The sequence below is a fragment of the Labeo rohita genome, chromosome 5 (genome assembly GCF_022985175.1).
Source record: "Labeo rohita strain BAU-BD-2019 chromosome 5, IGBB_LRoh.1.0, whole genome shotgun sequence".
NCBI lineage: Eukaryota > Metazoa > Chordata > Actinopteri > Cypriniformes > Cyprinidae > Labeo > Labeo rohita.
The window spans coordinates 31,722,367-31,745,864 of NC_066873.1; the positions used below are offsets into that span (position 1 = coordinate 31,722,367).

Consider the following 23,498-nt stretch of genomic DNA (forward strand, 5'->3'; position numbering starts at 1 on the left):
TCATATTTCTCTCTCTGTTAGGAACTGGTGTCCACACACAGTTACTAAAACAGTGACCTGTCAGGTGCAGAATGGCACCACTCTCCAAAGAGTCTATCAGACCTGCAGGTGGCCTCAGGGTTGCAATGGAGGAAGGTGAGTTTATGATCAGCACACACTCACTTATGTAGCGTTTTTGATCATTTTAGGGACCTCTGTTTCACACATTTTATGGCATTTTCCTGTTCAGTGGGCGTGTATTAGTAGGATTATATTATAGTACAAATAAAACTATAAATGTTGCATATGTAAAGTTATAATCCCATAATTCCATTTTGCAGTTCTTGGCAGGATCTTGTAAACTCAAATGTTTTAATTTTTTTTTACAAATGTTTGTAAATGTTTCACATTTTCAAGTGTTTTCAAATTTTCAAATTTAAAATGTTTCCAAGAATGTTTTGTTTTTACCTTTGCAATGGCATTTTTCTATTTATTTATTTTTGACAAAAAAAAAAAAAAAAGATTTAAATTTTCTAATTAAAACAACAGAATAAGAACAAGAAGAATAAAATAAGTTACCAATCAAATTAAATCAGTATTTTTAAAAAATTAATTTGTTCTACAGAGGTGGCACAGATGAACACAAAAGTGGATTGTAGGTGTATTTTTATATGTTTAATGAGGCTCAGAGGTGGCATGAGTGCAGTCAAATTCATAAATTCATGGTGAGATTAATGTTTTAAATATAAAATTTTGAATATAGAAATATTAAATGATTTAAATAACTGAAAAGATACTTTAAAAATGAAACTAAAACTGCCAGTATGTGGCGGCAAGTCACTGATTTAATTACTGAATCATTCAATCATTTGATTAGTTTCGAACAGCTGATTCATTCAGGAATAAAGCAAGTGACTGTCTTTATGACTGGGAAATTGAATCATTGACTCATTAGATTTGTTTAAAAACACGTTCAGTCAAACGAAACATCACTGTGTTTGAATAGAGATGCGCAGTGGCTCAGTTGTGACTTCTTTCAAACTATTTTTGATGATGAAATAGAGCAAAATCGAGTAGTGTTGTCAGACAACATAAGTCACTTTATATTAACTTCTTGTTTATTTAACTGTTGTATTAAATCAATATCTCATTTACAACCTTTCTTAAAAATCATTAAAAGCTGTCACTCATCTTACTTCATCGTGATCTCACAAACGAAGCTCTCTACACTGCACAGTGAATCTTGTATTTACACTCTCTCTACATTTTATGAAAGGATTCGTGAAATATTGCAAAAACACATAGAAACCTTTGAAGCTCCCCTCAGTGCAAACACAAACACACTGATCGGGTCAGTCGCATTGATGCTCCTAAATATTTTTTCATAGTCGCACACAGTAGTTTTCAGCCGCAAATGCGACTGAAATGGTCACTCTGTAGAGCCCTGGGTATGATAAATAGGCTCTGTTTTACCCCACATACGCATGATCAGAAGAAGCGGAAGTGGTCGACTGTGGCATAATAAAAGCTCTGCTGTTTTCGAGCTTGTGTCTCATTAGCAATCATTCCAGTGGCCTCGTTTCGCTTCCATGGCTTTCAGTCCCACCCTGCTTCATACTACAGTAAGGTTATTCAATCTTTAATACATTAGCTCATCCATTAACATGATTTCTGCCTGAATCCCTTCCGATTGCGTCAGCTGTGGGGATGAAGACGACAACTCCCATAATAACACACGTCATCAAACTGCGCCTTTGTTACTTTGTTTGTTTTGAATATGCTCCCTCTAATGATGCAAATTACATATTCTGCCAATTAAATAATGATCATTTTTTTACTGAATAAATTATATTAATAAATGAGAAAACTACAATGCCAGCTATCTAGCTATCTGTGAAAATAGGTATCATCAAGATTTTTTTGTGTGTGTGATATATCTACTGGGTTTTTAGTATAACAATATGATAAACTTTCAGATACATTTCATGTGTGTGTATGTGTGTTGCAGCTATCGCACTGTGGTCCGGCCATCCTATAAAGTCGTGTACCGCACCATCACCTCTCTGGAGTGGAAATGTTGTCCTGGATACAGCGGATCTCAGTGTGAGGAAGGTAAGACTGACTTATTATTACGTTAGTTGCATCCAAATAAAGAATTATACACAGTTATGAAGAATAGGGTGGTGACGGTGAGAAAATTTTCCCACCATCGACACCAGTAATACCGATGCCGATATACCGATATCACTGTGTCGGGTGTGTTGGGGGCGGTTGTTTGAGTTTTATTTTCACTTTTAAATTAATAGCAGTTCAGCATCTGGCAATTATTCATTTTTAGTTCATTTGAGTTTTCCCTTTTTTCTTTACGTTCCTAAAGTAAAAGCGCCGTGCACATTTTACTTTCACTTTAACTACCAGCTATGCAACTACATTCATTTTAAAGATGTCCTTACTACCTTTCTGGTCCTTAAATTTGTTGGTTTAGTTGCTGTCTATGCAGGATCAGAAGGCTCTTGGATTTCATCAAAAATGTCTTAATTTGTGTTCTGAAGATGAACAAAGGTCTTACTGGTTTGGAACAACATGAGGATGGGTAATTAATAACAGAATTTTAATTTTTAGGTGAACTTTCCCTTTAATTTGGGTGACAGCATTTAACTTACTGAATAAAACGCATACATTTGCGGTTAAAACCAAAGTAATAAAAACTATTTAAGAAGCATGTTACATAGGAACTGTGTATTTTCAATAGGTTTATTAATAAAATGTTCTGACTGAACTATTTCTAAAAATGAATCTGACTTTCTAATGCTACTTGAGAGAGAATATATTTCCTCTTTTACTTGGCTGTGTGCACAACACAGTGTTACAAATAGCATCTATGTAGCATTTCATCATGCTACTCACTGGAAAATGTTGCTGGAAAAAGCTGCACTATTTTGGAAATGAACTGCTGTCGCACTGCTGAAATAGAAAAAAAACATTTGGTGGCGTCTCTGCTTTTAGTAGATATTCCCCAACACTGCTCATAGTGCAGAACTAGACATGACCTGGGAATGGGAAATGATCCACAAGTGTTTGGGGTCTATGAGGTAGCCATATTTGTTATTTAATGTTAATACAGCCTCACACAAGGAGACCACCGCACAACTAATGTCCTGGCCTGGCCACAGTTCACGTCTCACTTTGATTTTGACTTCTTCTCGTTCGCTCCACTGTGTTTGTAAATCATGTCCCACTGTCAGGAGAGCAAATAGTGGAGAAGACAAAAGAAGAGAAACAGGATGGATAGCCATTGTGAGATGGTGAAAGCATGCGTGTGTGTGAGCGAGTGTGTGATTAATGCGAGCGCGTGTCTCAGCTGTGTTTGCGTGCTGTTTCTGGCTGCTTTGCTCTGTGGCTGTGTGTGTGTTTGGCTGCATTCTCTGAGTGTCAGCCAGAGCCTCATTGTGAGTCGTTCTGGGAGTAACTGTTAGGACCAGCCAGGAGCCATGAGACTCTCCTATCCTCTCCCAAATGAAGGTCTTGTGAGATCTGGCCAAAATTGCACTTTTTTGCACAAGCTGTTGTTTTACCAACTGTACCCACTGACCCACTGGTAGTTTTGAAGTCGTTACTCTTTTAAGCACCACTAAATGATTTAATGTGACATCATTTGACTGAAGTTTAATTTACTTTTATAGACAGTTTTGGCTTTAATTTGTCTTGTAAATTGCTTTGAGGGATCTGTACTGTGTGTGTGTGTGTGTGTGTGTGTGTGTGTGCCTGAGACAAAGTGGTGTTTCTTTAGCTTACAGCCAAAGGCTTTGTCCACCTGGAGCTCTTTTTCTTCTCTGGGTAATAACAGGAGCATGTACGCACATAATTTTATTAATTTTTCAATATTTTAGTTAACTGAAAAATTACTCCAGCATCATTTATTCGCCCTCATGTTGCTCCAGGTATATTTTTTGCTTTGGAAAACTAAAGGAGATGTTTTGCACAGTGTCCAAAATGAAACCAGTTTGGTTCTAGTTCACAAGATTTCAGTTAGACTTTTTTTTATTAGTTTTATTTGATATAATTCTTTCATATGATAACTGATTCATACTTTGATTCAATTGGATTTTATTCAGATTTTTTACATTTTATAATATAATTATAATAATTTTATAATATAATTTTATAATATAATATCTATTTTGCTTGCATATAAAAACCTCTCAAATATTTTTATGTTGTTTAATGCAAATTCCAATGGAAGCCCATTTCTGTCACTGAATAAAAAATAAAAAGGTAATTGTGACTTTTTATCTCACAATTCTGAATTTTTTTTTTCTCAGAACTGTGAGATATAATCTTAGAATTGAGTTATAAAGTCAGAATTGTGAGATAAAAAGCCACAATTCGTAGAAACATAGTAAGAATTGCGTGACATAAATTCGCAAATCAGACTTTTTTTTTTCAATTCTGAATTTATATCTTGAATTTGTGACTTTTTTTTCTCAGAATTGCAAGAGAACATATTAGTCTTTTTCCCCCTTAAAGTTGGACTTTGTAAATCACAGTTGGGAGTTTACATTTCACAATTCTGAGAAAAAAAGTCAGAATTGTGAGATACAAGCTTGCATTTGCGAGAAAAAAGTCAGAATTACTTACAAAAGAAAGAGTTTTATCTTGCAATTCTGAGAAAAAAAGTCAGAATTGTGAGTTTATATCTCGCAAATCTGACTTTTTTTTTTCACAATTCTGAATTTATGTCTTGTATTTGTGACTTTTTTCCCTCAGAATTGCAAGAGAAAATATCAGTCTTTTTTACCCTCAAAATTGGACTTTATAAATCACAACTGGAAGTTTACATCTCATAATTCTGAGAACAAAAAGGCAGAATTGCGAGATACAAACACTGCATTTGCGAGAAAAAAAGTCAGAATTACTTACAGAAGAAAGTTTTCATCTTGCAATTCTGAGGAAAAAACATCAGAATTGTGAGTTTATATCTTGCAATTCTGAGAAAAAGTCAGTATTGTGAATTTATGTCTTGCAAATCTGGCTTTTTTCTCACAATTCTGAATTTAGATCTTGTATTTGTGACTTTTTTCCACAGAATTGAGGAAAAAAAGAGAATGTATCAGTCTTTTCCCCACTCAAAATTAGATTTTATAAATCACAACTGGAAGTTTACATCTCATAATTCTGAGAAAAAAAAGTCAGAATTGCAAGATACAAACACCGCATTTGTGAGAAAAAAGTCATAATTATTTACAGAAAAAAGAGTTTTTATCTTGCAATTCTGAGGAGAAAAAAAAAGTCATAATTGTGAGTTTATATCTTGCAATTGCGAATTTATATCATGCAGTTCTGAGAAAAAAGTCAGAATTGTGAAATAAAATTCTTAATAACCTTTTTATTTTTTGTTAAGTGACGGAAACGGGCTTCCTTAGATTCCATCCATGAAAGTAATGAATTTACTTACCCACATGTCGTTCATTTAAAGCTGCCATTGAATTATTCAATTCAAAATTTCAGTCACTGCTACTAAAACTTTCAATTGAAAGCCTTCAGGCTTTTTGGGTGAACTATTTGTGCTTTGATAAAAATTGATAAAAATTACAAAACTCATTTTCTCATAGATACACACTGTACTAGTAACTGTGTGAACTTGTTATTTGTGAGCTGATTTGGTTAGAGAATAGGTTTGACCCCAGAGGGCAAATCTGAATTTGATGATTGCATTAATACTTCCTTATTTTGGGAATGAGTTTACTTTCATCCGAAGATGAAACTGCACCGACAAAGCCACACCCACATCACCAACCAAAATGCAAACCGTTCTATTTTCATACAATTACATACCCCAAAGGCAGCAGACAGCCATGAAATAAGAGATAAAGTGGGTGAATTAAGTAAAAGCTGTTCCTCATAAGAGAGGGATGATGAAATGGAGAGAGGATACCGCCTTAAGTGGGACGCTGTGAGGCCTGTGAACACTAATGTCTTATCGGTACCATGTGAGACAAACTCTGATCACAGACACCCCTGAGTGGAACTGACAGCTCCGTTCTGTCCCTTTCTGTCTTTCTGACACCACAGTTTCTAGTGGGCTTCAGCACCCTCAAGACATCTCTCATGTCACTGATGAAATGCACTTTAGTGTGGAACACAATCTAGAAAGCATGTTGTGTGTGCAATGCATAAACATTTAATAGTGTCTGGAATATCAGACCGTGGAGAATGAGCTTTATTCTCTCATATATGGTGAGATGCACCGTTCAGACAGCCCCCACATCATCTTGTTTTATGACACTCTCTGTCTGTGTCTCTCTGACTGTCTATGTTTGTGTCTACACTGGCTCCAGGCCATTGCCATGCACACAGTATGGGTTGTAGTTTGAAATGTAAAGTGTAATGGCATCTCAGCGTAGTGACTCTGTGTTGTTGTAGGATCAGTTCGTTGTGTTCTGATGTGGGTTGTGTGGAATGAGAAAAGAGAAATATGCTGCTTGGGTCAAACAATATCTCTTACACATCATCTTCACTTTAAAGCCAAACAGAACAACTCCTTAGTGAAACAAAAACTGCAGATAGCAGTTCTCCAATGTAGTATAATATTTCATTGGTGCATAAAACATGAGTGTTATAGCATTCTGTTTTTTTTTTTTTATCTGTCATGAGAAACATTTACAGCTTGCAGAAAATTCTGATTCTGAAATTCTGAAAAGATTCTGTTTGAGCTGCAGTTTCTTTTCCTGTGGGATATTACTTGAACAGTCCTGCTTTAAAGAGTCGATTGTGGATTAGGGATACCAAAGGTTTCTTTTCCTTTTGTCCATTTTTGGCCCAAACACTTTTTCACTTTCATACTTCTAATCTCTTTTTCTTTGCTCATTAGTTTTCCTTCTGTCACCGACGTCGTCTGAACTAGTAAAAACATTACATCACTGATAAGACTCAAAAACATATTTGAAGTAAATGGCAAGCATTTAATCTGAAGTGCATTGCATAAAGATCAGCGTCCCACCCTTGTTCACACATTCACACGCACATACTGTACACAGACATTTGAAACTGTATTAGTAACTCATTGTTACAGAGTATATCCTGAAAACTTTGAACAAACTATATATACACTACCATTTCACACCAGTGTTTTTCTTATGCTCACGAAGACTGCATATCATTGCAATTTTTTATATTAATATATTTTAAAAAGTAATTTATTCCTGTGATTGCAAACCTGAATTTTCAGCAGCCATCACTTCAGTGTTCAGCCTCACATAATCCGTCAAAACATTGCTTAATGTTGAAAACAGTTGTGCTGCTGCTTAATATTTTTCTGGAAACAGTGATACATTTTTCGGGATTCTTTGATGAATAGAAAGTTCAACAGCATTTATTTGAAATAAAAATATTTTGTGACATTATAAAAGTATTTACTTTTGATTCGTTTAATACATCTTTGCTGAATAAAAACAATAGGGCTGCCCTCGACTAAAGATTTTTCTGGTTGACCAGTAGTCGTTCATTTTAAGCATTAGTCGACTACAGTCGCACGTTTATTAATAAACCATATAAAACATGGTAATGAGTCTTTAATTGCCTGCATAGCCTAATGAGCGCTCAAGCACATGCAAAAAAAGCTTGCCACAGTGCACCGGCAGATATAATAATTATGAATGTGTAAAAAAACAGCAATGTTTTAATAATTTATTGATAAACTAGTGCTTTCTTTGTTTTCCACTAAAGAGATGAAGTTGGCAGCTCTGACTTGCCATCTCCGCAGTAGTGGATGTGCCTGTGTGCATGTTTCATACAGATTACATAATCTGAGAATATTTGTTTTCTTTTTAAATCACTCTCTATAGATATATTTTTCAACTCTGTAAAGTTTCACAGAAACCAAGACGGCAGAAAACGCATCCTGCTTGCTTGCTTTATTTTACAAAAGCGCAATGTTTCATTGATTTTGTGAGTGCACACAAATAAACATAGAATCTTTACAGATTCCAAAGATGTATTAATTTTATCTGTATGACCAAAAATGACAGAGTGTTTTAAGTGCAAGTGACTGCACCGGCGCCTCCATCTGTCATGCAGTAAGCACGCTACTGTTCAGCTTCCACAGTCCGCACAGACACTTGAATAGCGCACATTTTTCTAGGCTAACATAAGATTGAGCTGCCATGTAAAGTTGCTACTACATACATCTTTCAGATGAAAAGCCATATTTGAGGTTAATGAGTAATAGGTGAGCATTTGTATTACCATATAGACCAGCCATCAATGATCTGTCTGACATGGACTGCATGACTTCACCACTTCCTTTGGATTTTTTTTTTTCTGCGTCGACTGACGGTTAGTCGACTATTAGAGGCAGCCCAAAAAAAAATATTTCTTTTAAAAAATCAGACTGACCCCTAAGTATTTGAAAAATAAAACACACACTGAAAATCTAGACGTGTGGCTGTTTAGTAAATTTGAGGTTCATTTTGTTGTACGAGCAGTTTTGATATAGTTTTGCTGTCTGTTTTTACATACAGTAAGTATTTCAGATGAGGCAGTTATTATAAGTGCTTACAGATGGAAGTGCTCACACAATTCTGTCACGGACATCCAGCACACAGGATGTTTTATAAACTGTAAACCACTTGCTTCTTTTCTGTACCTTCTGCTCCATTGATCTTACTCCTAATATTTCATTCCTCATGTTATCCTCATGACCCTGAATGGACAGCAACACAACTACCACGCTTAAGGCCCAGAAAGGTAGTAAGGACATCGTTAAAATAGTCCATGTGAGATCAGTGGTTCAACCATAATTTTATGAAGCTACAAGAATACTTTTTGTGTGCAAAGAAAACAAAACTAATGACTTTATTCAACAATTTCTTCTCTTCCCTGTTAGTCATTGACATGCATTCGCATTCGAGTACTATAGTGCATGTGTGTTTTGCTGCTGACGCAGGAAAATCTTAGCTTTCTGGGCATTGACTATGGTAGTTGCTGTCTATGCAGGGTCAGAAAGCTCTCAGATATTATCAAAAATATCTTAATTTGTGTTCTGAAGATGAACAAAGGTCTTACGGGTTTGGAACGGCATGAGGATGAGTAATTCATGACAGAATTTTCATTTTTGGGTGAACCATCCTTTAAAAATAATCGTGAATTGTAATTGTAAGCAAACCCTTAATGGATATCTCCTGTTGTGTATGTCTCCACTGTAAAGAATTAATTAGAATTGCAAGGGGAAAAACAACAACAACAGCAACCCATAATCATTAAAAAAAAAACCAAGATTAAAATGCACTGAACAAATTACATCATGTATTATCTTAGAAAAATGAAACACTTTATGTCAACATAAATTTGTCAGCCATATCTGTTTTCAGTTCAGTTTATTGTTTTAAGAAATCTCCACAGATTATGCTGTTGATAAGCGTAATGACCTAACACTTGTTAAATCATTATTTATCCCCTTGGTTTCTCTGTGTTTTTAGAAGAAGATTTCTCCACAGACCTTTAGTGTTTTATTTAAATAAATAATGAGGATTCATTCTGAGATGTTTATATTCATACACATTAACTCTTCACCCTATTCAAGTGTGTGTGTGTGTATGTGTGCCTGGTATTTATCACGTTATGGGGACCAGATGTCCCCACAAGGATATTAATACCAGTAAATTTTGACCTTGTGGGGACATTTTTTAGGTCCCCATGAGGAAACAGGCTTATAAATCATGCAGAATGAGTTCAGAAAGTAAAAGTGTGCACGCTCTCCTGTGTGGCCTAGGTTTAGGTGTAGGGTGATAGAAAATATGGAATGTCCCTATAAAGCATGGAAACACAATGTGTGTGTGTGTGTGTGTGAAAGAAACTGACAGTCAACGAGTGATTGAGAGGAAGTGAACAGCTTGTGTGTTTATTGTGTGGGAGGACGTGTTGAATTAGCACGCTTGTCTCAGAAGTGCGAAGGGCCCCGTATCAAACCCCGCCCCTCGGTCAAAGTGGGGCTGTACGCTTTTGATGCACTAATTACCCGCTCGGCTCGCAGGCATGCGACGGGTGCTTTAAAGCCACAGAAATGTAATCTGTGTTTTCACAGCTCAGCTCAGCTTATCGGGGGGTTCCACGCTAAGCTCTTGCGCTTCAAACATCAGTTAGTTACACACACTCACTATGGAGGCAGTCAGCTGGGAGCATTTTTTTGGCTCTTTTTTTAAGAGCACTTTTCATTCTGGGATGATTTAAGTTGTCCTTAATGACTTGGGAAAGGGCCAACCCCTCAGGCAGAGCCTCCTGCCTGTCTTTGCATTAGCCACTCAGCTTTGTGTGGCTGCGTTGTGTTTATTCTCCTCAAGTGAGACACTGCATGTGTGTGAGCATGTGTGGGAGATATGAAGTGTCAAAAAGTGCATTGTGCAGCTGTTGTGTGTCTGTGTGCATTTGTACTTTGTGAGCATCAACTAACACTCTGAACACATACTGTAACAAAGATTTTGAATACAAACTTTGAATGATCATTCTGAACACACTATGAATGAACATTCTAAAAAACATTCTGAACACACGAACGAACATTCCGAAACACACTATCAATGCACATTCTGAAAACACAGTTTGAACATGAATTCTGATATGAACGTTCACAATATGAACGTTCTGAACACATTCTTTGAACAAACATTTTAACCACAAACTTTGAACGAACATTCCGAATATTCTAAAAACACGCTATGTACGAACAATCTGAAAACAGTTTGAATGAACATTATGAACGCATTTTAAACAAACATTTTAAACAAATTATGAACTGACATTCTGAAAACATACTTTGAACAAAAGTTCTGAATATTCTAAAAACACACTGTGAATGAACAATGTAAAAACAGTCTGAATGAACATTATCAACAAACATTTTAAACAAACTTTAAACAAATTGTGAACGAACATTCTGAAAACACACTTTGAACAAACATTTTGAACACACACTACGAATGAACATTCTGAATATTCTAAAAACACACTATGAAATCTGAAAACAGTTTGAATGAACATATGAACACACATTTTAAGCAAACATTCTAAACGAATTATGAACGAACATTCTGAAAACACTTTGAACAAAAATTTTGAACGCAAACTTTGAACATTCTGAATATTCTAAAAACACGCGATGAACGAACAATCTAAAAACACAGTTGGAATGAACATTATGAACACATTTTAAACAAACATTCTAAACAAATAATGAACGAATATTCTGAAGACACACTTCGAACAAACATTCCGTATATTCTAAAAACACTCTATAAATGAACAATCTAAAAACAGTTTGAATAAACATTATGAACTCACATTTTAAACAAACATTATAAACAAATTATGAACGAACGTTCTGAAAACACACTTTGAACATTTAGAATATTCTAAAAACACGCTTTGAACAAACAATTTGAAAACAGTTTAAATGAACATTATATACACATATTTCAAACGAACATTCTAAACAAATTATGAACACACATTCTGAACACAAACTTTAAAATAACTTTCTAAGCACATTTTGACTGAACATTCTAAACACACACATTATAAATGAACATTCCAAAGACAAGCTGTAAACAGCTTTAATTTTTAACATATTATGAAGGAAAATTCTGAGCAAACACTTTGAAAGAATATTGCAAACACACCATGAGAATGCCTATTGTGGGCAAACAATCTAAACCCAACATTATCTTGAGCAAATAATAACACGTCTACATTTTACTTATTTAGCACCTTTCACACAGCAAAAGAAAGAATCCAGAGTGCAACCTATTAACAAACACTATGAACACATTCTCAATGCAAAATTACCCATCAGCAGACTATGAAGTCATATTCTCTCTTTCACCCCACATCCTCCATCTGCGTTACTGTAAACAGCTTTGTAAGTTTAGATGTGTGAGCTGTTTGTTATTCTAAATTCTTGCTGCCTATTCTGTATATTGTATATTCGTGATGTAATTATTCCCTTCTTTTCCTTTCTCTGCTCTGAGCTGTCCATTCCATCCCAAGGCTCCAATCAATCTGCAGGACGACATAACCCACCTGTCGAAATGGGTGTGAAATCTATGTACGCTCATTCATCTCTGTATAAACCAAGAAATTTCATGTTTCACAGGCCAGTCACTCTACATCCCACCACATAAACTCAAACAGGAAGTGCTGCTTTGCACAGGGCCCCAATGGAGGAAGTGAAGGTCTGGAAATGGAAAGAAACAAATGAACTGAGTATAAGGAAGGAAAGCATTTATATTTCACTTCACCCTGCAATTTGAAGCACTTGTCTTAATTCACTAGCACTTTTTTTTTAGGCATGTTGAAGATCAAGTTTATATCTTAAAGGGGTCATCGGATGCTAAGTTCAGTTTTTCAGGTTGTTTGAACATTAATGTTTGTTGGCAGTGTATGTACAAATCTACCCTATAATGATAAAAATCCATGCAGTGGTTTTAATTAATCTGTAAAAATAATATCCCCTTTTTCAAATTGAGCCGTTCTCAGATGCCTGTCGGTGTGACGTCACACCGACAGAGGCCGCTCCCACGATGGTTGATTGACATGAGCTCTTACCTCAGACCAGCTGTCACAGTCCGGTAACTTTCCTTGTTTCGATGCCGAAGCAGGGATGTAAGTTAGACAAGAATATCTCCGATTGAGCGATTGAGGTGTTGTGTTGCTGGATGTAATAATGAACATGGTGGTCGTTATTTACTCCCGACATCTGAACCCCTAAAGATGCAGTATATTACATTTGTTTGTGAAGGTAATGCGCCTCCCGATCTACATATATACGTCTATGTTTGCACGAATCATTAATGATCCAGCTTCACTTACAGCAGAAGTGTGTATAAGCGTTTTCTTATGAATCTTTGCAATCGCCTTTCCTTATAACGTGGTAATTAGGAAGTTTAGCGGCTAAACACGGCTAAAGTAAACAAGATCGTCATTCCACAGAGAGAAGAGAGGAGCGGGGTGAGCAGAGCTCATTTGCATTTAAAGGAACAACCCCTTAGAATGAGATTATTTTTGCAGAGCTGATTTTGACAAGGTAAAAAGGGTGTTGTTTTACAAAACCATTCAGAATTTTTAATCAAAGTATATTAGAGACTTTCATTAAGACCCTAAAGAATCATATCAACTCGTGGAAAATGGGCATCCGATGACCCCTTTAACTAATGGAGTTTTATAATGATTTCAGTGATTAAATGACATAAATGACAAGGTTTTTTTCATTATTAGTTTGCCAGGTCTTCTTAGGTAAATAGAAACCAACTGCTTGGTTGTTTTAAATTAATAAGCAAGTCAGTTTTCATGCAGTATGGGGAGAAAGATCTACCTGAAGAAGAAAAGCATGAAATAGTACAATGCTGTGTAAAAGGCAACTAATGAAAACAAATAATGTTAAGATTTTACCTCACGAACTAAAAGAGGTCTTCACAGAGGTTTGTTGCTACGCGTACATCACTTCATTTGTTTGGCTTTGTGTTTTGGTTTTATTGTTGTATTTTTATTTGCCCCTGTAAAACTTAACTATGCATCTGCCACATGAAAAGGCGTGCAGTGTTGTATATTAAAAAGAAGATTAGAAAACCTGAGAAAAACATAGTTTCTTTGTCTCATTCCCCACCTCTCTTTCTCACTCCTGTGGTTGTCTGACACTGACAGACAACCACAGAAGTCTTCATCTGCTGCGAGCGGTTATGATGTCATTCACATATTCAAATTATCTTGTGGTTGCCAAGAGCTCATTTATTCCTGATTAAGCTTTGATGTCATTTGCAAACATTTGTAAGTGTACACATACCGTATGTTTCTGGATCTGTGTGTGCTTACATGGTGGTATAAAGATGGTTGTGATTAAAGCAGCAGGTTTTGGATGAGCTTTACACAAACACATGCTTATTAGAGCCACGCTCTGCAGCAGCGCTGTAGTAACTTATAGGATAAAAGGATTAAGAAGAAACCGAGTGACCACAGGGGGTTTTGTGTTACAATAGCACTACAGTGATTCCCAATTGTGCATTGAGGGCTGTCAGATTGCATCTGTATTTTCTGTTTATAGATAATGTTTGGCTGAAAATGGTGTTCTGAGGTTTTTTTTTTTTTTTTTTTGGTATATAAGGTGTTTTGGAAGGTTCCTTACTAGCCCTTGTGTACTGGTCTATATGATGGCTTATGATCTCCTTCATGTATCACAAATATATATAGCAGCACAACAATGTTTTTAAGAGCATCAAATCAGCATATTAGAATGATTTCTGAAGGATCATTTGACACTGAAGACTGGAGTAATGGCTTCTGAAAATAAGCTTTTCCACCATAGCAATAAATTACATTTTAAAATACACTACCAGTCAAAAGTTTTTGGGCAGTACAATTTTTTAATGTTTTTTCTGCACACCAAGCCTGCATTTATTTGATTCAAAATACAGCAAAAGCAGTACTATTGTGAAATATTTTTACTGTTTAAAGTAACTACATTCTGTTTGAATATAATTTAAAATCTAATTTATTCCTGTGATTAAAGCTGAATTTTCAGCATCATTACTTCAGTCTTCAGTATCACATGATCCTTCAGAAATTCTAACGTGATGATTTGCTGTTCAAGAAACATAAAACATAAAATTACAGAAATTAATACTTTTTTATTTAGCAAGGAGGCTTTAAATTGATCAAAAGTGATTACGAAAGATTTCTGTTTCAGATAAATCCTGTTCTTCTGGACTTTCTATTCATCAAAGAAACCTGAAAAAATTCTACTCCACTGTCTTCAATTTAATAATAATAATAAATATTTTTTGAGCAGGAAATCAGAATATTAGAATGATCTCTGAAGGATCATGTGACTGGAGTAATGATGCTAAAAAATCAGCTTTGAAATCACAGGAATAAATTCCATTTTAAAATATATTCAAATAAATAATTATTTTAAATAGTAAAAATATTTTTAAAATGTACTGTTTTTGCTGTACTTTGTATCAAATAGATGCAGGCTTCTTCTTTAAAAAAACATTAAAAATCTTACTGTTCAAAAACTTTTGACTGGTAGTGTATAAAACTTCAAATCAAATTTATTTTAATTTATTTTTACTTTTTACACACTTTGTATGTAAAATTTAACTAATCATTAAAATCGGAATTTAACCTCATTGACACAAAGTATACTATATATTAAATATTTTGATTTGTGATATTAAAAAAGCAAGAAATGTTCTATTCTCTGCCACATTTTATTAGCTGAAAAAAGAAAACAATTGATCCATGACAGAGCTCACAAAGTAAATTTACACTCCTCACTCCTTATGAGTGAAATTATATGCTTTAATGAATACAATACATTATTGTAAGTAAGCTTTTGTGTCCTGCCACATCACATATAAGTGCTTGAGTGCACAGTTTTAAATGCACTTGGAAAAACACATTTTCAACAGAATTTTCTTTTACTAGCAGGATAGTAAAGAGTATATGTGTCAGAACAAATGATAAAGTCAGACGTTAGAGGGTATGTGTTGATGTTAATCTGTTGTGTTGGGTTTTTAGCGACAGCATTATTGCATTAAGAGATGATGGAGGTGCTGGTGTTCACCGAGAGATGATGGAGTTGCAGTATGCTCTGTGCATTAGAGTTTTCTGCCTGTGGTTTTGGCCAAGAGTGTGCAGTGCTGACTTCATCTTAACAGACCAAATCTGTGTTGGAAAAGAGATCCATCATGAAATGCAGAAGGAAATTTAAAGTGAACTGATTTCATGCGTGTGCTTGCTGATCTTGCGTGTGTCCAACTTAAAATGTGTGTCATATGGACTATTTTAACCATGTCCTTACTATTGTTGATGTCTGTGCAGGGTCAGAAAGCTTTCAGATGTAATCAAAAATATCTTAATTTGTGTTCCAAAGGTCTTATAGGTTTGGAACGACATGAGGGTGAATGACAGAATTTTTATTTTTTAATAGTTAAGTAGTTGACAAGCTATGGTTTCAAATGAACTCCCTTTTTGCACACACTCACTTGCTACTGCAGCTGCCATTCCTTTTAGCCGACAGACAGTGATGATAGTAAATCACTTTAATAGACTGTGTGTTGTGACATAATGTGTACGGAGGGATCTGGACTGTGTCCTGCCACAAGCCAATGAGAAGGCTCACTGACAGTTGGCTGAGATGCCACTGGATGGGACAGGAGAGTAGAGGCGGGGTTATTCAGCACTGGTGAAATGATGTCTGGATCTGTTATTTGGGCTGGACGTGTTCCAGGTCGTCTGTCTTAGAAACTGCCTCTCACACACACCTGAAGTAAAAGGCAGGATGAGTGTGCGCTGCAGAAGAGTTGAACCGTTTCTGGACCTTAATCAGTCGAGCTGGAGTCAGTGACATGCTGGTCTTGAACTTTTGTTGTATTTATAGAGCTGATGTTGAGGCTTTGAACAGCTCAGCTTTTCCCACGCCAGAGTCTGAAGTATCAAGCTGGCGGAACAAAAGTATCCTTCATTTGATGGCAGTTTCTGTTCCTACTTATCCTTTTGGATAAACCACTAGATCAAATTTACCAGAGGCCAAGTTATAATGTTTAAAAACTGGATAAACATAAGGTTTTTAAATTGTTTTGATAAAGATGAGTTTGTTACATGCTGCATGGTCCTGTAACTGTCGTATAAACGATCAGTTTTGGTTCCAGATGGAAAGACGGCGTGATAAAGGCTCCCTGTCTTTTTTTTTCTCTGCATCACGATATCTTTTCCCTCTCTGTCATCACAGAGAAAGAGCATGATGAAGGATAAGTGAGTGAAAGGCTGGGGAAATCCAAAAATACACGTTTCCTGCGACTGCTGCCAGGTATCAGGGCCGCAATAAGTCAATCAGCTCTCTCAACCTCTCTTTTTCCCTAACACTCTAACTCATTGTCAAGGTTGACATTGTGTTCACTTTGGCAGAGGCTCCTAAAGGGTTTAGATTGCAGTTCCCTCTGAGTCTCTGGTGAAAAATGGTGATTGTAGGGCACTTGGAGTGAAAGAAAGGCAGAGAGAGAGGAAGAGCAACAAAGAAAGATAGAAGAAGGGGAGGTTAGTGGAGTCACGTCAGCGATCATGTTTTCTCAACATTATTGAGGGGTAAACAGACACCATGCTTTTGTTTAGAAGGGTAATTTCATGAAAAATCCAATTTTCCTTGCTGTTTTTTAAGATTAAACAGTTTCACTATAAAAACATACTCTACATTTTAGACCCCAAAACTCTAATGCAATAAGACCATATACTGAAACTAAGCAGTAAAAACAGCTCATTGCAAAAACATTAGATCTCTGCTGTCAGTCAAATACATTAAGATAAGACACCTGACATTTACTTGTCTATTATTATGTCAAAGCTGTTGTTCTACTCGGCATACAATCAGGTCCACGTGAAATTTGTACCTGCAGAACTAAAGAGAAGGATGTAGCAGTTCCATTTTTTCTATTTCATTTTTTCCTTTGTTTTTGATTGTAAAATATTATACACTGTTTCAAAATTAGTTTGAAAGGTTTTTTATATATATACACTGACCAAAATTATAAATGCAACACTTGTTTTTGCCCCCATTTTACATGAGCTGAACTCAAAGATCTAAGACTTTTTCTATGTACACAAAAGGCCTATTTCTCTCAAATATTGTTCGCAAATCTGTTTAAATCTGTGTTAGTGAGCACTGCTCCTTTGCCGAAATAATCCATCCACCTCACAGGTGTGTCTTAGGCTGGCCACAATAAAAGGCCACTCTAAAATGTGCAGTGGATGAATGGCACAACAGTGGGTCACAGTATCTCTGTGCATTCAAAATGCCATCAATAAAATGCACCTGTGTTCGTTGTCCATAACATACGCCTGCCCATACCATAACCCCACCGCCACCATGGGCCACTCGATCCACAACGTTGACATCGGCAAACCGCTCACCCACACGATGCCATACACGCTGTCTGCCATCTGCCCTGTACAGTGAAAACCGGGATTCATCCGTGAAGAGAACACCTCTCCAAAGTGCCAGACGTCATCGAATGAGAGCATTTGCCCACTCAAGTCGGTTATGACAACGAACTGCAGTCAGGTCGAGACTGAGGACGATGAGCATGCAGATGAGCTTCCCTGAGACGGTTTCTGACAGTTTGTGCAGAAATTCTTTGGTTATGCAAACTGATTGTTGCGGCAGCTGGTCTCAGACGATCTTGGAGGTGAAGATGCTGGATGTGGAGGTCCTGGGCTGGTGTGGTTACACGTGGTCTGTGGTTGTGAGGCCGGTTGGATGTACTGCCAAATTCTCTGAAACTCCTTTGGAGACGGCTTATGGTAGAGAAATGAACATTCAATTCACGGGCAACAGCTCTGGTGGACATTCCTGCAGTCAGCATGCCAATTACACGCCCCAACTTGCGACATCTGTGGCATTGTGCTGTGTGATAAAACTGCACATTTTAGAGTGGCCTTTTATTGTGGCCAGCCTAAGGCACACCTGTGCACTAATCATGCCGTCTCGGCAAAGGAGAAGTGCTCACTAACACAGATTTAGACAGATTTGTGAACAATATTTGAGAGAAATAGGCCTTTTGTGTACATAAAAAAAGTCTTAGATCTTTGAGTTCAGCTCACGAAAAATAGGAGCAAAAACAAAAGTGTTGCGTTTATAATTTTGGTCAGTGTATATAGCTATAGATGGTTATGTGTGTATTTATACAATATAAAAAAGTTTATCCTCACCAAGGGTGCATTTATTCTACCTGACCTTGAGACGAAAATGTGTACCTGTGGGAACTTTTTTCACAAGATGCAAAATGCATAACATTAAGTACATATCACTACAGTTTTGCCAAAAGAAATTAACACATTAAGAAATTAATCAACACAATAATTTTCGTACACAATTATGATTACAGCTCCATACGTTTCGCTTTCCAGACGTCACAAGCCTGCTTGGTAGCTTAGCCGATATGGAACTGGACGTAGGATGAGGAACAAATCGTAGGACCTTGGGTACAAATCCCGTCAAAAACATGACTCACGATGAAAGAGCTGAAAGATGAGAGACATTTCAACATTTCAAGTCAACTACATTCAAATTTAAAGGGTTTGCGCATTTGAAATAGCAGGCGACATTGTAGAGAAGCAAACAGACATTGCACAGCAAACAGAAAAACATAAAACATAAAATTACCTCAGGAATTCATCGCTAGTTTGGATAACATTATCTTGCCTCCTTTGAAGTTGCAGTAGAAAAGAGTATGCTAGATTTACTGTTAAGATGCGCTCGAAACGTGCATGCTGTGGACATCTACTGGTTGAAGTCATGTAAATGCAACAAAAACAGACAGTTCGTTCACTGGTGTGGATGCAAATATAGTTATCATTATATTTATAGTTATCATTATCGTTCTTCAAAATAATGCAGTTTTAATTCATATAGACTGCGACATCGTGAAAAAAGCTGTCTATTTGTGGTAATGGGTTGAAAAAATGGGTTAAACTGAATTTCAGTGTTTCAAAAAAATGTCAGAAAACTGTTATGATGATATAAGGCTTTAAAGGGTTAGTTCACCCAAAAATGAAAATTCTGTCTCTAATTACTCACCCTCATGTCGTTCAAAACCCATAAGACCTTCATTCATCTTCAGAATATAAATTAAGATATTTTTGATGAAAAATGAGAGCTTTCTGACCCTGCATAGACAGCAGCGGTAGTAAGGACATCGTTAAAATAGTTGTTAAAATGTGACATTAGTGGTTCAGCCATAATGTTATGACGTTCAAGGTCCAGAAAGGTAGTAAGGAAATCGATAAAAAAGTTTATGTGAAATCAGTGGTTTAACCCTGCCGGGTCAGAAAGCTCTCAGATTTTGTCAAAAATATCTTAATTTGTGCTCTGAAGATGATGGAAAGTCTTGCAGGTTTGGAACAACATGAGCGTGTGTAATTAGTGACAGAATTTTCATTTTTGGGTGAACTATCCCTTTAATAATGTCAATGTTTAGAAACTTGAGTCTTTTGGGCAAAACAATGTGGCTGTCAGATTGCCACAAACTGCTATTTGTAACTACAACAGGTTGTCCAAACAAGCCCTGATTTAACCAAACGCTGTTATATGCTCGTTTGGGCTAGGCAAACCAGTTTTTATGTTTGGTGGAAACTTCCCAAAAACAGAGATTAATTTTTCTTGTGTATAAAGAGTGCATATATAGTTGTGGTTTGTATGGCAGATATTTCTGTAAGAGGTTTGAGTGTTGAGTTGTGTTTTGGGAACCCAATGTCTTTTTGGGGCCGTGTTTTTCAGTTTTTTCCACTAGGCCCAACATGTGAAAGAGTCAACGGTGAAGTCAGTGGTGAACCTCTAAGTGTCTGAATGATGGGGCCCAGCCCACTTAGGCTTTAGACTATCATTAAAGCTGTGTATATTAGTTTGGTTTGTGAAATGAATTTAGATTTGTTGAATTCTACGCTTGTACAGGACGATGGCAATAGATTTAGCCTAGGATTTGTTTGGAATTCCAGTGTTTATTTGTCTACAGTATATACAGTATTTATATCATTGTCAATACTGTACTGAGACTGTACATTCTTATTTATTCATGGTTTCCTTCCTCTTCTTTACTTGTTATCATGCAAACCATGTTTGTTCAAGTTTACTGCACCGCCCTCCCCTATCAAAATCCAAAATCTTTTCATGATCTCTTTCAGTGTTTGTTTTGTGAGGGTGACTGTAATCTCCCACTCCCACATCAATCTGCTGATCTCTTTCACATGGCGCTAGTGCCAGCCTGTAGATTCATTCCCCACACATTGGCACCACACCCGGCTCTTCTTTTAAACATGCTTTTCTTGCACAAAATGGTGCCCCTTTTAATCTCTCTCTCTCTCTCTCTTTCAATTCAACTGTTCATGTCATTCCACCATGGAGGAGAAAAATAGAGATGCTCAGGTTGCGTGACTTACTTGTACAGAGAATAAAGTGCTAGTTAAGTGCAAGAAGATAAATCTCACTGTCTGAAAAATGTATTGTGAACATCCACTTGAGTGCTAGATCTTTTGAGGAGATTTTTCCACCAGAAACAGTCAAGAATAGCTCCAACCTTACAGTTCAACTTCTTTCTCGGAGGTCGTCTGGTTCAGCTTTTTCTAGTGCTTTTATAGGCTAATAGTCCATCAGCCACAACCACAAAGTCTGACACCCTCAGTGAGTCACGTCAGATTTTCTGATAAAAGCTCCGTTACCCACATTGCTCAGACATCCAGTAGCTGAGTGCTGCATATATCAAGTCTTCCCTAATTACGATAACCCAACAACCCCACACACAATATATGGAAAAGACATTTTCCTGCAGAGACAGCATGAATTCATTTTCCATTTGCCCAAACTGTCTCATTATCTGGCCACTGGGTGAAGTCATTTGTATTCATAAAGCTTAAAGGCATCCATAAGTAAGTTTGAAAGGCCTAACCGCCCTGTTTTCTTAAAAGCTTTTATGAGTTGAGAGAGCTGACTGCCAGACAGCTGATAAAATGAAATTTGCTGAGTAGGACTGAGATGTTATTTTCCTCTGTGCAGTTATTTGGTGTTATGATCTCATGCTTCTTAACTAATATTGCAGCTTTTAAGTGGATTATTAGGCATTGTATTATTTCTGTTATTGTCAAATAAAACATTTCATCATAAAGTACCAAAAACACCTTTCAAGCCTAAAACTAAAGGGTAAAAATATCAAAATGTAGTTGAAGTCAAAAGTTTACATACACCTTGGAGAATATGGAAAATGTTAATTATTTTACCAAAATAAGACTGATCATACAAAATGCATGTTATTTTTTATTTAGTACTAACCTGAAAAAGATATTTCACATAAAAGATGTTTACAAATAGTCCACAAGATAAAATAGTTGAATTTATAAAAATGACCCCGTTCAAAAGTTTACATACGCTTGATTCTTAATACTGTGTTGGAATGATCCACAGCTGTTTTGTTTTGTTTTTATTTAGTGATAGTTGTTCATGAGTCCATTGTTTGTCCTGAACAGTTAAACTGCCTGCTGTTCTTCAGAACAATTCTTCAGGTCCCACAAATTCTTTGGTTTTTCAGCATTTTTACATATTTGAACCCTTCCAACAAGAATTTTGAGATCCAACTGAGGGATATTTCACTATTACAGAAGGTTCAAATGCTCACTGATGCTTCAGAAGGAAAAATGATGCATTGAGAGCCCAGGGGTGAAAACTTTTGAACATAATGAAGATTGTACATTTTTCTTAGTTTGCCTAAATATCATATTTTTGTTCATTTTTAATACTGCCCTTGGGAAGCTACAGAAGTTACTTACATGTTTCCCAGAAGACAAAATAAGTTGAATTTACCCTGATCTTCAAATTCAAAAAAATTTCACCCACCTGCTCTTAATACATCATGTTTCTTTCAGAAGCATCAGTGAGCCTTTGAATCTTCTGTAATAGTTGCATATGATTCCTTCAGTTGTCCTCAGTATGAAAAGATAGATCTCAAAATCATACAGTCATTGTTAGAAAGGGTTCACATACACAAAAATGCTGAAAAACCAAATAATTTGTGGGACCTAAAGGATTTTTCTGAAGAACAGCAGGCAGTTTAACTGTTCAGGACAAACAAGAGACTCATGACTATCACTAAAAAAAAACAACAACACACAGCTCTGGATCATTCAGGTAACAACCGTATTAAGAATCAACATTTTTATAAATTCAACTATTATTTTCTCTCGTGGACTCAAATTATTGCATTTTATTAACCTTTATGGTCATTCTCTGCTAGCCACACTAGTCTCGTAGTTTTAAAATAGTCTGCCATGTATTTTAAAACCCTCCAGAGATGTTTCTCAGTGACCTGACCTCCGGTTTGACTTAAACTAGTATTTTGACTGGCTCTTGATAGAGAATCTGGGTGTGTTTTGATCCAGGACTCGCTCATAGTGAGATCAGTACTGTCTGACATTCTTCTTCTCTTGCATTTGAATACCCCCTCATTGCTTTGCTCACAGGGTTTCTCTCATCCCAGTCAACCCGATCTTTCATCCACCCTTATATTAACACAAACATCAGGCCGTGTGGACGTTCTGCTGAAGTGGCTGCTTAAGATAAAGCTCAGATCTGTGGGAAGAGAGGTGGTGGGAGTGTGGGAATACATTTAAGTTTCTCTCACCCACCACTCATTGGTTTGGCCTGCTTCTTGTCAGTGAAATTATGTGTGTGGCGAGTGTTTGTATGTGCCTGTGTCGTAGTGGGGACAGCTGAGTGGTAATATTGAGTCTAATTATTTTCATTAGATGGAAACAGACAGGCAGATGGGACAAACAGGAGAGACAAGGTGATGATATGCTGCCCTGTCTGGGCTGAATGGATGACGCTTCTTTTAGCAGGAATGTTAAAGGTCTGAAGGCCAGAAAGATTTAGTTCTGCTGGCTGAAACCAAACTCTCTGTTGCAGTAGCGCTATCACACGCTCCATAAAC

General features: G+C 36.5%; 1 protein-coding gene across 3 annotated transcripts in view; it reads left to right on the forward strand.

The window, feature by feature from the left end:
- Positions 1–23,498, forward strand: part of emid1 (EMI domain containing 1) — an 88,487-nt gene that overhangs the window by 15,593 nt on the left and 49,396 nt on the right. For all 3 annotated transcript variants that reach the window (XM_051110226.1, XM_051110228.1, XM_051110227.1), the window contains exons 2-3: positions 22–135; positions 1,988–2,091. In XM_051110226.1, the coding sequence (XP_050966183.1) occupies positions 22–135; positions 1,988–2,091 (218 nt within the window). The remainder of the gene's footprint in view (positions 1–21; positions 136–1,987; positions 2,092–23,498) is intronic.